Below are 15,414 nucleotides of genomic sequence, written 5' to 3'. Positions count from 1 at the left end.
TACGGGAGACCATTATGACAAGCGTGATTGGCTACCAAGAGATACCTATAAGCCTGGAACATGCAGTTTCAAGGTTCTTCCTCTGGTTGATCCACATAAAATATTTCTGCCTCCTCTCCATATTAAGTTAGGCTCGATGAAGAACCTTGTAAAGGCTATGGGTAAATCAAGCGCCATGGGTTTTCACTACCTTGTTGAGAAGTTTTCAAACATGAGCACTGCAAAAATGAAGGAAGGAATATTTATAGGGCCACAGATCAAGTCTGTTTTGCAGGATGATGTTTTCAAACCATCTCTCTCAGCATCTGAGCTAGAAGCTTTGGATGCATTCAAGTGGCTGTGTGAAGATTTCTTGGGCAACCATAAGTCTCCTGCATACACGGAAGGAGTTCAGAATCTGTTTGATTCATACCAGAAACTGGGTTGTTGCATGTCATTAAAAATACATTTCTTGCACTCACATCTAGAATTCTTCCTAGAAAATCTTGGTATGGTGAGTGACAAACAAGGAGAATGTTTTCACCAGGACATTCAGTTAATGGAGCGCTGCTACCAAGGTTTCTGGAATGAAAGTATAATGGCTGACTACTGCTGGATGCTGTACCATGACAATCCAGACAAAGAGTACACAATAAAATCATACTCTAAGCATTTCTGAAGAGGCTGGTACCTGACTGGCACTGTTCAGTGGATCTATACCACAGTGTGCATTATTTTACTTCACACTGAGGATGTAATAACATTCACTTCAATGGTGCTTACATTTTAATACAAAAAATACATGCACGTACATTGTTAACTATAATAGTACTCATAACTCAGGAACTGTTCATGTTTTTAGGGTAATCTGTGGGAGCTTTAAGTGAAAAACTGAAAACAGGTTTAGAAAAGTTTGTTGTGGCTTCTGATGATTATCAAAACTAATTTTTTGTTGACCTGTGTAATTTTAAGTCAATGAAAGCACCTGGGATTGCTTTCCTTACTTTGTTTGGATCATCCTATGCTCGTGAGCAGCTGTTTCAGCTTTGAATTATATCAAATCTGACACCAGAAACAGACTAACAGATAACCTGATTGCTGCATGTGTTGTTCTAAAACTTAAAAGTAGGAGGCTAGGTTAGACAAATTATCAGCATGCATACAACAGCAAAAATCTAACTGGTTGTTGAAAAGCATGCCAAATACAAACTTTTACCTTTCAATAAAAAGTTGTTTGTATAATTATAAGCTCTGTTATTGCGTTAAAGATGTTAATGTTTGAGTTGTTTTTTCTAAAATTGCTGTGTTGGTGATGAATAGGTGGTGTTTGGGTTGCAGTTTGGGCACTCGGTCTCTAAAAGGTTCGCCATCACTGTACTAAGCCTATTCAAATAGCCTGTCATCAGAACACTATGATTCCCAATCCCATCTTCTCTGTGTCAACCAGATAGTATTGTCTAGAATCTACTGAATGCTTAACCTCTAACAATGTCTGAAATTGATCCTGAAATTAAATTAGAAGTGGAAAACTATACCACTAGAGCTTCTGAATCTACCTTTCTTTAACATTGCATTGAGTGGTTATCAAACTAAAAGAAGACACTAGTTGGGACTATAGCTGGACTCATCCATGTTGCCAAAGGTTTCCAGAAGTCTGCTTGAAATACCCTTCATATGCAAACCTATAATAATTTCTTCAGTGCAGAGGTGCTTCCCAGGGCAAAAAATAAAAAAAACAGTCCTTTTCTGTTACAGATTATTGACTGTTCAGAGTAGGCGGTCACTTGTCTCTTGCAAGATTAACAGATGTAGGTCAGGCTATTATCATTGCCCATAACCCACATTGCCTGTAAAATTTCAAGTTGCGCATCAATGGCATCATAAAGCAGAAGGTACACTTAGAGATGCAGGTTTCTAGGTCCAAAGTGGTAAGTGCTTAGTATCTGCAATAATTTACAAATGCATTACCTGTTGCAAGTTGCGAGGAAGAATGGAAAGATAACAAATATACCAGGGGAAAGAGGTAATCCTGAACCTCCATTAAAAAGAGCGGCTTCACAAATTTGCAGAAAAATTAAGCAAAAATCAAATTGAGTAATGGGTTACTAATAGTCAGGAAAGTAGGAATAAAAGGCCAGTGGAATTTAACATACTGCCAAGCAGAGATTGTAATGTCAGACAAAACAGACATAACCATTATTAAGTAAGAGATTGCAAGGTTTTATGCAAGACCAATCTTAAAAGGTTATTGTTCTTCTTTTGGAAAATGAATTTTGAGTTCATAACAGTCTAGTGAAACTATAGTACAGCGCCAGAGAGGGAGTGTGCTTACTTCATAACTATTAACGTATAAAGGAAAATTATGCATAGGAAATATGTTGTATCTCCTATGTGACTATTCATTGCATGACTGCTGAGCTCCTATGTGACAACAGCAATAATGTCATAAAGGAAATATGTGAGCAGGAAGTAATCCTTGACGTAGGAAGCCTTCTAGAGCCAGTTCCACGTTACATCAAGATTGAGACTTCAATTGTCTGCAAGTTACCACAGCAAGAAATCTATATGTATAGGTTTACAGCGTTTATTATTTGTATATACAAAATCTGTTATTTTGGGCAACAAACATTATTGTCAGTTAATACTACAAGAAAAAAGTAAACTTGTATTTACTGAATATTCTGAGAATTGTTTAATTGACTGTCTAGCTGAATACACCGTACAGTGCTCCCAAACCCCCGGGCCATGGCTGGTGAGTTGGGGAACGCAAATGACAGGAGGCAGAAGCACCAGTGTCCTATGAGAAAATCTAGCTTCAGTGTAAGCTCCCCAAGAATGGGGGTGTTCTATAGACCTGGGCAATCAGCTGTGCTGCTCCCCGGCCACCTTGTACTGTGAAATAATCCTACCTCTCAGACAGCAACGGAATGAGAGCTGTGTCTGTGTCCATGCTGCTGTCATCAACCCAATGTATAAACCTTCATATCCCCTACACCGATTGTTTTAGAAACTTGAAGTTTACAGGGTACGCAGGGGACCCGAAGAGCTGATACTTAACTTTAATATTACTAAACTCTTTTTATTCAAGTGGGCCTAAAGTAAAAAATCCATTCCAAAAAAACATTACTTGCACAGATCTGTGAGGTATGCCGCTGTATTTGTCAAAAAAAAAAGTGCTGATCTGCACATGTGGAGGTCGCCATTCTTTTTTTTTCAATGACAGAAAAGTTCCTCCTGCACATGCCCATTCTCAAGGCCCAAGCCTTGTGGAAATCATGACGCATGTATCCCAAGAGGCTCTGTGCTTTCATTTCCATAACACATCTATAAGTTGATATGGGACAACTATGTAATCATGAAATTGACTATATTCCAACCACTTCACCCGCCCCATACTAGTTGCTGGAGACAACATAGCAGTAAGCTCCAGCTGCTAAAATGTTCTTGCTTCCAGCACATCACCTTCAAAAACAACAGTTTTCTCTCTCATCATAAAATCCCATCCCTTCTCTAGTGCCACAGCAACAAGATAGTCAATGTTATTTATTTCAACTGCTATTGGTTTTTATTTTTTGGTTCATAAGTGCACAGTGTTCTCCCCAGCCACTTTTAGCTGGGTGCACCACCTGGCACTTCAGTAACCTCCTGGCTGTTTTTGGGTGGTTACTGATGAGTTGGGTCAAAATACAGGGGCTGCCACCGACTGCATGTTCTTCTCACACAGCTTAAAAAAATGCATGGGTTAAACACTGGTGTATAAGGATTGATATGTCTGTATTTATCCTTATCTAGAATACTATACAAACTGATAGAACAGGGTTTATTGCACAACTGTAAGAGAAAGCAAACTTACTTGGGGTAAAAGCAAATCTGTGCTTGCACAATTCACAGTATTCTTTTCTGCTGTGTTTAAGCCACTGAACTAAGCTGAAACAAGAAAAGATAAAACAAGTCAGCGTTATTTTTTTGCCAGTCACAAGGTATTTATATTTGTGCAAATGTTTAAAAAGCCATTTATATTTGTGCAAATGTTTAAAAAGCCATTTATATTTGTGCAAATGTTTAAAAAGCCATTTAGTTTTAGGAACAAATACACCAATTTAAATTTTACTGCAAACAAACAATACCTTCAAATTGTCCTTTAAATGCGAAAGGTAACTCTGTTGAGTTAATAAATATCAATCATGTTAAAAATATTGTTTGTATAGCAAAAAAACAAAAAAATATCAGCAAACAATATCGTTCTCCCCTTCTCCCAAATGTCTTTGACAGTCATGTCTCCCCACCCACCTTTCATCAGCAGCCCTTATCTTTTAAATGAATGAAGGTGGGGCTGCTCATTAGAGGTGGACGGGGAAGCACAGCTCACCTATGATGAGAGCAGGACACTGGCAGTCCCGCCCCCCATCTACTAGCATGTGCTGGGTGTGATACGTGAAAAAAAAGTGCATGTGATCCAACCAGGTGGAAATGTACAATGACATCAGCACAGTGAATTAGTTTCCCAAACCTCCATGTTTCAGAGAAACTTTTGAGTGTAAAATCCACTTCTCTAACCAATATCTAAACATCCGATTTTCTACCCTGGAAGATAGTAGAAGAGACTATAGACCAGTATAGGTGTGTGAGTAATCTGTAAAATGTATAATTTAGGATTTTGACCAGACCCATTTTATCCTGATAATATGGTAGTTCTAAGCCTGAGCCTTATAGACAATCTACTTAAATAGAGGTTCATGGTTCCAGGAATAAAGGTCTAGGGCAGAAGTAGGTAAATTCCAGCCTTTAGGCCGGATACGGCCTAGCCAGTATTCAAGTCCGGCCTAACGCCCCCCCTAGTTATTTATTGTTGGATCCGGCCTAATTGAATTGTCGCATTAACGCGAGTTCCGGCGATATCATCAAGTTCCTGCACAGTAACCCCAAATACTATGCCTAAAGAGCAGAAGCAACGCACAGCTACCAGTCTCCGGAAGGTTGACCTCAAACGTAGTGTCTTCAACCCCGAATGGACTGACAAATTATTCTTTGTCCAATGCAGCAACAAAGCCCCGTGTATAGTGTGCAAAGACACCCACAACACTTTCAAGCGGTCGAATCTCAAGGGGCATTTCGATGCCAAGCACGCACACACATACAGAGACTTTCATTGACTTCTACCGCCAGCTGCCACATGCTCAGTTTCCAATGATGTTAGCCCGTGCCAAGCATGTGATCACAATGTTTGGCAGCACTTATTCGTGCGAGCAGCTGTTCTGCAAGACGAGTTGCTGAACTCCTCATCATTAGAACCTGATATTGTATCTGTCTCTAAGAACATGCAACATCATGTTTCCCATTGATCATACTGTATTTTTAAATTTAAAACCTTCCCTTGGACACCTTGTTTCTTCTGGCCTAGTGTGCCTTCTTGACCTCCCGAAATGGCCTAGTAGTCCACAAAGTTTGCCGACCCCCGGTCTAGGGTAATTTTATTGCAAAAGGAGGCAAAAGTAATCTCTCCAGAAAGCCACATTGGTTTGTCCAAACAGCATTCTTCCTCCTATACCCTGGACAATTTATAAACAGTAATTGACTTTTCTCAAAGTTTATCTTGATCCCCCAAATTAACCAAACATAGCTAGGTGATGAACTGTATTGGGTATTTGGCATTGAAGGTCAGAAATAGCTATTACAGTAGAACCCCGGTTATCTAGAACTCATATTACCGGCACCCCACAGCTCCGCTTTCTTGATTGCTCCTGCAGCCAAGAACACATACCACAGCTCCACTAGGGCAGCGGGAGCAATCAGGAGAGTGGAGCTGTTATGAGAGCAGAACAGAGCCCCGTTGAATGTCCGCTCCGTGATTGGCTGAGAAAAGGGAAACCCTGATTACAGCTCAATCAGGGTTTCCCTATTCTCAGCCATTCAGCACTAGAGGTGAATAGGGACAAGAGGTGAATGGGGAAATTTTTTTCGGAATCAGACATTCCCTGTAGGTGCTGGATAACCAAGGTTCTACTGTATATTTATTTAAAAAAAAATTTTTATTTAATGTACAGCGATGTGTAATATGTTGGCGATATATAAATAATGTTTAATAATAATAGTAAAAAGGCTTAAAGCATACCTAAACTTAGAATTTTTTTATGTAAGGTGAAAATTCTGTTGTTTTTCAGGGTAAAGTGACAGCATCTGTGCAAAGCTGCCCCTGACCTAATTATACTCGCCTCTTAAGTTATACACTGCACCGGGTTTACCCAATACTTTATGTATTGGAAAGCATGCACCTTCCTCTCATATTCCATTGCTTGGGCCTGGCAGTGTAAAAAGTGACAGTATAAAATTTGAGCATTCAATAGATTTGGGATTGTAGACTAATCTGGTTGCTGGTTCTATTTTATTTTGCCTTTCTGAGAAAACTACTAAAATCTTCACTAAGTTAACAGGTACAAAAACACCTGACTATGCCATTTCCCCATTTGCTGCAAAAAACAATTCAAAAGCAAAAAGTAATTTTTCTTGTTAATATATTTTTCGAAGGGTACCTAAATTCAAAAACAAAAAATATACCAGTCTTTAGATATAGCTGATTTTTTTCAGAAATGGCCTGTTCCTGTATATGGAGTGGTACACCTTACAATGAGCATGTAAATACCACAGGCATTTATCCATTGCAAAACTGAATTTGTGCTATCAAACACTACACTTCATTTCTCTTGGTGTTCGCCTTGGGGGTCGGTCTCAAAAACAAATCTGAACATTGGTCATGCAGGAAAGGGGTCTTCCGGTGGAGGTCTTATATAGAAGCCCTTAAAAAAAAAAGTATCCAGACTGGGTTTTCGTTTGGGCCTATAATTTAAAAATTTAAAGACAGTTTTCCTTTTTTAAGGTTAGAGACAGCACTAACTGTGATTCATTTTATTTGTCATCATGCCTAGAAATTGCCTTAATGATCCAGACAGATTCTGTTACGTGTGTGGTTCATTCACAACGAAAGCACAACGCTGCCAAATTACCACAGAACTTAAAAAGATATACAAATTATATTTCGGCTGTCCACTTGGTGACCAGGATAAATCTTGGGCTTCCTATGTCATCTGTACCAGTTGTTCCAACTGATGGGAATGCAAGGAGGATTCACAAAATATTGCTGTTTCCTATGCCTGTGGGACAGCCAAGTCTTCGGGAGACCAATATGTCAAGCTTGATTGACACATAAAATATTTCTGCCTCCTCTCCATATTAAGTTAGGGTTGATGAAGAACCTTGTAAAGGTTATGGGTAAATCAAGCTACATGGGGGTTTTCACTACCTTGTTGAGAAGTTTCCAAACATAAGCACTGCAAAAATGAAGGAAGGGATATTTATAGGGCCACAAATCAAGTCTGTTTTGCAGGATGATGTTTTCAAAAAATCTCTCTCAGCAGCTGAGCTAGAAGCTTGGGATGCATTCAAGTTTGAAATTTTTTGGGCAAACCATAAATCTCCTGGATACAAGGATGGCGTTCAGAATCTGCTTGATTCATACCAGAAACTGGGTTGTCACATGTCAAAAAAATGTTCATGAGTGAGATAGGCAAATGTTTCTCCTTGCGGAAAAAGGCTCCTTCTGAGCATGCTCGAGATGCTCGGAATTGTGCAACAGGAGCGCCCAAGATCCTCCTGGGTTCCCTTCTGGGTATCCCGGGAGGCTTTGCGCTCCCATTCATTCTCGACCGCCTAGGCAGCCGAGAATTAGGGGGCTGTGCTGCACCTTTTTTTTTTTTTTGAAAGGGTGTTTAAAAAAAAAAAACAAAAACAATTTTTACCCTACAATAAAAGGGTTCTCTACTTTTTATGTAAATTGAAAATTCTGAGTTTAGGTACGCTTTAACAATATAAAAATTAATGTGACATGCAATTAAAAAAAAAAAAAAAAAGTGTTTTTTCGATTTTATCTGAAGCTGTTACTTGCATTTAGGCTGACAAGATTAACAAAACCTTTCAACATCCCTAAAAAAATTGCAACAATTTTGAAATCTCTCAGTGTAAATGACTTTTAATAAAGCCATATACCAAATTTAGCAGTAATAACATGAAATAATCATTTTCGTATGACTAGCGTTGTAACATAATTGTTAAGGAAGTTTGCCCCACTCCTTATTACTTTGCTTAATATTACTTAGCTTTAGCTGTTGCACCTCACATTTGAATATAGAAAATATTTTAGTATACAGAATACTCAATGACTGCAAGGTGCCCAGGTCTTGCGTCTGCCCATCAAACTTAACTAATTCATCACCCTCTCCCTCACCATGCTTGACAACTGGTATGAGGTGTCTTGGTCAACAGACTGTGCTTGGATTTTGACAAATGTGGCACTGGTATGCATTATGGCCAAACATTTGCACTTCAACCTTGCCTGTCCAAAGAAAATTGTTCCAGTAGTTTTGGGGTTTGTTCAGATACAACTGTTCTTTTATGAGAGAAGAGGTTTCTCCTGGCAACCCTTTAAAGAGTTTGTTCAGACTTTTTCTAATTGTACCGTCATAACTTTTAACATTTCAAGTCCAATATTCTACAGTTGAAAATATTACTTACGAGAGGAGAATATTAAAGTTGTTTTGAAATGTTCATAAACCCTTTTCAGAGTAATGGGCAATAACAATTGCTTCTCTAAAAATCATTCCTAATGTCTTTTGTTAACACACCTGAATACTCTATACCAGCAAACTGCCTATACTTCTGCTTTTATAGAAGTGGTCCCACTTTCAGATGACCATTTATTTAAGTACATTTCATTAGCTAAACCTGGCTGCTACTTACCTTATTACAATGGGTGTGACAAGGGTATACCTAATTTGCCACACAGTGCTTCTGCATTTTGACTTAGTGTCTGTTAAAAAATTAGTAACACTGCGTAAAAATAACGTGTTGTTTTTCATTGAAGGTTGCACTTACCTGACAAACCTTGTTTTGACAAATCTGAAACTTGAAAAAGGATGTACTTTTTCACATGAATGTATACATTACAGTGTTCTCCCGTTCCTGCTGGGCATATTGCCATGGTACTTACATTTAAACACCTGGATGTCATCAGACAACTGCTTAGCAGCCACTTAGTAGGAAAAATTGATGGAAGAGCCTGATAATGTTGCCCATCTTATAACGCTGACTTGCTGAACAACTCACTATTGTAAAACCCTTACACACTCTGACTGTGTTCTAGCACTGGAATGTTCAGGATAAACAGAGGGCCCTTATGGCTACAGGAGAGAATTCCAAGAAGATAAATACCCACTATTAAGTGACAGCTATATGTGTGCCCCACTCCAATGCTTTTTTTCATATAACTGGCCCCGAAGGTTTGTGCAGGATCAATTTAAGGACTACGGAGACCCAACAATGGAAAAGAGATCTGGGTTTTTGTCATGCTTTTGTACTTGTGACTCCATATCTTGAAACTCTCTAAGGCTGGAGGGCTGAAATTTGAGGAATTGATATCCATAGAAGTTTTGTTCACCCTAAATTTAGGTCATTACAACACATAATTCACTCTTTGTACCCTAACTCTATCCTAGTTGTTGTAGATAATATTTGCATATCATTTTTACTGGACACACCCACATCATTATGGTCACACCACAAAATGGATGAAAATCTACTTTAATGTTAGCGAATAAGTCCTGGCTGATTGTTGGTAAATGCAGTCAGAGAACTACACTTGGTCTAAGTACAGTGGTACCTCGGTATAAGTCTGCTTTAGAATAAGTACAACTTGGTATAAGTCCTGTTTGGACACAAAAAATTTTGCTTGGTATACAACCTTTGTGCTAGAACTTGTATGAGTCAAAATGGGTCATAACACTGCACGCTACTCTTAATTACCTCTCTCGAGACAAAGCCACGACTGCCCACGAGCATCAGTACACCAGTTGCTACCATTCAGTGAACAATGCTTTGTGAATTACAGAACATCTCCTCCTCCCTTCTCAGCACCATCCTAGTAAGCACTCGACTATTCTTGGCAAGGTAAAGTGAGGTAAAATTTTCATTTATTTCATCTATTTGCGTTTGTATTTATGTATTTTAGTATTAGGCAGTGTTTAAATTATTTCATACAGCCCCATCAATGTATGATATGCCAATAACAATAGGAATAATCATTTTCCATTTCTTATGGGAAAAATTTGTTTGGTATAAGTCCTAGGATCTGGAACGGATTAAGGACTTATACCAAGGTACCACTGTATTTAGAAAAAGTTCTTGGGGTGGGTGTTCAAAGCCTGTTAGCTACATGGACACTGTTCTAAATGTAACAGAGTTTTATAACTCTTGGTGTAAAATATTTAAACACATTATTTATATAAATATAATATAAAGCTAACATAATTCTCAACTTACCATTCCTGATGAATAAATTTTATACTACCAGTACACACACATGGATGATAAAGAGGCTTTTCCGTAGTTCCTTCCGAACGACACACACGGCATATGTCTTCTAGGCAAAAACAGGAAAAAACATTAAATTACAGGAACTACTTTAAATAATAATATATAATAATAAAATAACTATACTTTAAATAAAGTATAAACCTTATACACTGAAGCATACATCATGGGATGTATACATTAATGGGAGCATACATTCCGGGTTGCAGAGAGCCTTGATAGTGGTGTAGAACACTGTGCCCTGCAGTAACACGCATAGGGAGTCTGCTGTGGTAGTGAAATAATACTGTCAGTATGACATGCAGATGACAGGCGTCGCTATTAGAATCACTGCACACTTCCCCTTTTTGGGCAGTCACAGGGCCAAAACTGACCAAATAACTCAAGTATGAACTCAGCCTTAGAGGTCCATGTTAGCGTCAAGAAGAAGCGCACTACTTTTACACCCTCGTCAGCTGATTCCACAGATGTCTACAGAACCTGTTCTATTAACCACTTATACAAGTAGAGCCCCCCCGACAGAGTGGAGAGGGTGTTAGCAGTAAGTTTGTGTTGACGTCACCGATTTTTTTTGACCTTCCTCTGATCTCTCAGAACAATAACCAGCAAAAAACAGATCCTGTCTGTGGAGCATATGCCTTCACTCGGTCAGCATTTGCTCAATAATCCATCAGTATTGCTAATGTCAAAAATAACAGGAGTGGATCCAAAACAGAGATGACACATAAATGGAATATTTGCTTCTCTGTTTTGACCCACTCCTGCTTTTGTGTTTTGACCCACTCCTGCTTTTGGCTACCAAATCATAAGGCAAATTCTGATGGGACCATTCAGGCCTTACAGCTGACACACAGACAGGATCTGTTGTGCGTCTCTTTTTCCCTTCCTTCTGACAGATCAGAAGGGTCAAATAAATAGTGATGTCATCCAGGCCAAAAAGGCAAAATAGTGGCCCTGTAATGGAGTGGGGAGGGTGGGAGAACAGCTTGAGAAGTCCACAGGGTGGCACAATGACATAGTGGTGAGGTGGAAGCAGCATCAGGAGGAGGTTAATGTAGGGTATGTGGGCAGAAGGTGAAGTGTGACCAGGATGCTAATGTTGGCACCACGGCCCTGCCTCAACATATGCAGCGTCACAGCGTCACGCACTTCACTGTTGCAGTTATTTGTGATGAAAGCGTTTAGTAGACTATTTCAGTACAAAAAGAAAAAAGCTTCCTCCCCTAGGCGGGCAAGTAGTGATGAGGACAGTGGCGTGGGAGGTGGTGTTGCGAGCGGTCAGACTCCTAACCCAGAGATCGTTGAGGAGGACATCAGTGACGTGCATACACTACTCGATGATAATGAAGCCAATCGCATTTGGGAGCCGGGTGAAGAAGGGGCTTCATCATCATCAGGAGAAGACGGTGGCAGCTTGCCCGTGAGGCAGAGGCTTAGCCAGCAAGGTGGTAGCATGGCTGGGAGTCAGCAATGGGAGGTCAGGAGCCAAATGTGCCCGGGGTAGACCACCTGCTTCACAGCAGCCTACCTGCCCGGGAAGTAGTGGTGCGGGGGTTCACGGAGGCAGCGGCGGTAGCAGTCAGTGCGGAGGGGGGAAAAAATCACCTACTAGGCGGTGTGGCAGTATTTTTTAAGCCGCCGGAGGAGGTTAACATGGCCATACGTAGAATATGTGGGCAGAAGGTGAAGCGTGGTCAAGGTGCAAATGTTGGCACCGCAGCCCTGCGTCAACATATGCAGCGTCACCATAAGGTGGCCTTGGAGAACCGTGGCTCCGATGTAGTGGTCCAGCCTGCCGCAGCAACCGCTGCATCACCCAGTGGCACGCAACGGGTTTCAGGCGGCCAGGCTCCACCACCTCAGCCGAAGGGAGCTGTATGTCATTTCCATCTTCTGCTGGTCCAGATGCTCCTGCTCCTCCTACTCCTTGTCAGTCATTCTGTCAGCAATCGATCACCGAAGCGACTGCCAAGAGACAACAGTATGCGTGCACTCATCCAACGGCGCAGAAGCTGAATGTGCTCCTGTCCAAGTTGCTGGTGCTGCAGTCCCTCCCTTTCCAAGTGGTGGACTCTGCACCTTTCTGGGAACTGATGGCTTGTGCCGAGCCGAGGTGGAGAGTCCCAAGCCATTATTTCTTTGCGAAAAAGGCAGTACCAGCCCTGCACAAATTAGTAGAACAGAAGGTGGGAAAGTCCTTGAGTCTGTCGGTGTCTGCCAAAGGGCACGGCAGCACCGATGTGTGGAACTTTAACTAAGGTCAGGGACAATACAAGTCCTTTATGGCCCACTGGGTGAATGTGGTTCCTGCACAGCCACACCAGCAACTTTGCCAGGTGACACCGCTTCCGCCTCCACGTTCTCACGCCGCTGGTCCTGCGACAACGTCCGCCTCTGCCTTCTCATCCTCCACTGCAGGGACAATTCACAGTGCCCCTCCAGCATACCATATGTACAGGGCACGGCGGTGTCACGCTGTTCTGCACCTGGTTTGCCTGGGTGAACAGAGTCACACAGGGGAGGAACGGCTCCGTGTGATTTATCAAGAAATCAAATCCTGGCTTTCTCTGCGACAACTCAAAATCAGAACCATGGTGACTAACAACGGGAAGAACTAACAACGGGAAGAACATGGTGTCAGCGCTGAGTCAAGGAAGGCTGAGCCATGCGCCCTGCATGGCACACGTCTTCAATCTGGCTGGTTTCTGAAGTCTTCCACCCATCTGCAAGACATCATAAAAATTGCCAGGAAACTTTGCATGCACTTCAGCCACTCATACATCGCAAAGAACACCCTCCTTGAGCTGCAACGGCAGAACAGCATCCCCCAACATAGGCTGATATGTGACGTTTCCACCCTCCATATGTTGGACCCTTGCTACTGGTCCAAAATGGGGGCCATTTTTACACCCGCTGAGAGGGAGGACAAACTGAACTACTAAAGAGATATCCTATATAGTCAGTTGGCCGCTGCCTATGTGCGCCATTGTCCATCCTCTCGCAGGTCTGACTGGGGGGCCCTCTGCACTCACGCTCCACTGCCATGGCTGCTGGGGAGGGGTGGCAGGAGCAATAGCAGTTCAATCAACAGCAGCCTGAGTCTAGAGTCGCTGATGAGCAGTTTTCTTCACCCGCATAGTGAAGAAACTACTCACCAGCTGCTAGACATAGAGCGGAACCTGAACCAGCAGGTGGTGGCAAACTTGAAGTGCACCCTGACAGCCGTCATTAAAGACCTGTTGGATTACTGGGCAGCCAAACTGGATTTGTGGCCGCAATTGGCCGAGTTTGCCCTGGAAAAGCTGTCCTGCCCGGCCAGTAGTGTGGCATCAGAGCGGGTGATTAGTGCGGCGGGGGCCATTGTTATCCCAAGAAGAACTGTGGAGAGACTGACCTTTGTCAAGATGAATCAGGCGTGGATCAGCCAGGATTTCCACCCACCAATGCCTGATGCATCTGAATATATGATCCATGGCGCCTCACCCAAAGCTTGACAAAAGAGACCGGTTTCTTCTGGCTACCTGCCTCAGCTACTACTCTGATGCTGCCACCCGCCTGATGCCACACATCAGATGCCAAATGCTCCTTCTTTCACCCACCTTCGTCAGCGAGTACTGGTATTGCCACCCACCGCCCCACTCTGTCACCGGGTCACTTTGTGGTCTCCTGATGCTGCCATCGCCACACTATGTCACCCTGGCACTCTATGGTCTCCTGATGCTGCTGCTGCCATCTCCACACTATGTCACTTTGCCACTCTGTGGTATCCTCCTGATGCTGCTGCTGCCGCCGCCACCTCTAGGCTATGTGGTGGTGCCACTATGTGGCCTCCTCCTGATACTCAAATACGTCACTAAACACTTTCAACACATATAACTGTACCAGTGAAGTGCGTATATATTTTTCTTTTTGTACTGAAATAGGCCACTAAACGCTTTCACCACATATAACTGCAGAAGTGAACGGAGAATAGATTTTTCTTTTTGGACTGAAATAGGCCACTAAATGCTTTCACCACAAATACCTGCAACAGTGAAGTGCATATATATTTTTCTTTCTATATATACTTTTATATATATTTTTCTTTCAACATAGCACTTGCACCACAATAACAAGAACCAATTGCTGGAATAACAGAGCTGTATAATGGCTATTTGGATCCCCAAATAATCTTTCCCTGCACTTGTAAATCGCTTTTCTAGCACTGTCCCTAGCGCCTTCTGACGTCTCTCCCTGCACTAAGATGCTGTGAAATGATTCCTCCCTATCCTTTCCGTGCATTTATAAATCGTTTTTTCTGGGGTTTTTTGCACAGTGAGGTAGCGCCTGCAGAGGTCTCTCCCTGCACTCAGAACGCTGCAAAATGTCTAAATCCAAGATGGCTGAAGCTATTTATAGGGCCGTGACATCGCAAGGCTGGCTAGCTGCTGATTGGCTGCATGCATGGCATTATGGGTCATGCCAGATTCCCGGAGTTCCTTGCCACATGTCCTCACACGTGTATTCGCCATTTTAGGAAAAACTGAGATTCATTACCACAAAGCACAAGGAAATTCGCATTCGTTGCGAATCAAATTTTTCATGAAATTCGGATCGAATTCCACTTCGTCAGCTTCAATTCACTCATCTCTTAATTATTACTAAAATCCCGCAATTCCCTTCCCTCCTCCCCCCTCGAAACATGGGGTATGTGGGAGCACAGAACCCAGAAACGAGCAACCGTACACTGCAAACTTCACCAGCTGTCAAACAACCCAGGCATGCAAACTGTGGGTAGCGTAGGCAATCAGAGCGCAGCCGCCCCAAAATGGGAAGCTGTTTGGGGGACAGAGAAACCAGGACGAGAAGGGCTAGGCATATATATACACCAGCCAGATCAAATCTGGACCACACTGTGTCCCCCAAACACTTTTACTATACCACAGGAAGGAGGGGGGGGGCGAGGGAGAGGGAGAGGGAGAGGGAAAGGGAGGGAGAAAAAGAAGAGAAATTGAAAAATAAATAGAAGTGTAATTA

At 42.1% G+C, this 15,414-nt stretch overlaps 1 protein-coding gene across 6 annotated transcripts in view; it reads right to left on the bottom strand.

Moving 5' to 3' along the window:
- The window catches only part of MARCHF6 (membrane associated ring-CH-type finger 6), a 314,477-nt gene that overhangs the window by 292,101 nt on the left and 6,962 nt on the right, over window positions 1–15,414 (bottom strand). For 5 of the 6 annotated variants that reach the window (XR_011920873.1, XM_072411957.1, XM_072411959.1 and 2 more), the window contains exons 2-3: window positions 10,348–10,447; window positions 3,833–3,906 (exon numbers count right to left, since the gene is read on the bottom strand). Coding sequence is in view for 5 of the 6 variants with exons in the window: in XM_072411957.1 (XP_072268058.1) it covers window positions 3,833–3,906; window positions 10,348–10,447 (174 nt within the window). In the remaining variant the exon portion in view is untranslated. The remainder of the gene's footprint in view (window positions 1–3,832; window positions 3,907–10,347; window positions 10,448–15,414) is intronic. The other variant, XM_072411958.1, reaches the window with a different exon arrangement.

This window comes from Pyxicephalus adspersus, chromosome 5, assembly GCF_032062135.1.
Source record: "Pyxicephalus adspersus chromosome 5, UCB_Pads_2.0, whole genome shotgun sequence".
Lineage (NCBI taxonomy): Eukaryota > Metazoa > Chordata > Amphibia > Anura > Pyxicephalidae > Pyxicephalus > Pyxicephalus adspersus.
The sequence above is the reverse complement of the archived record's forward strand: the minus strand, read 5'-3'. Positions and strand labels throughout refer to the sequence as shown.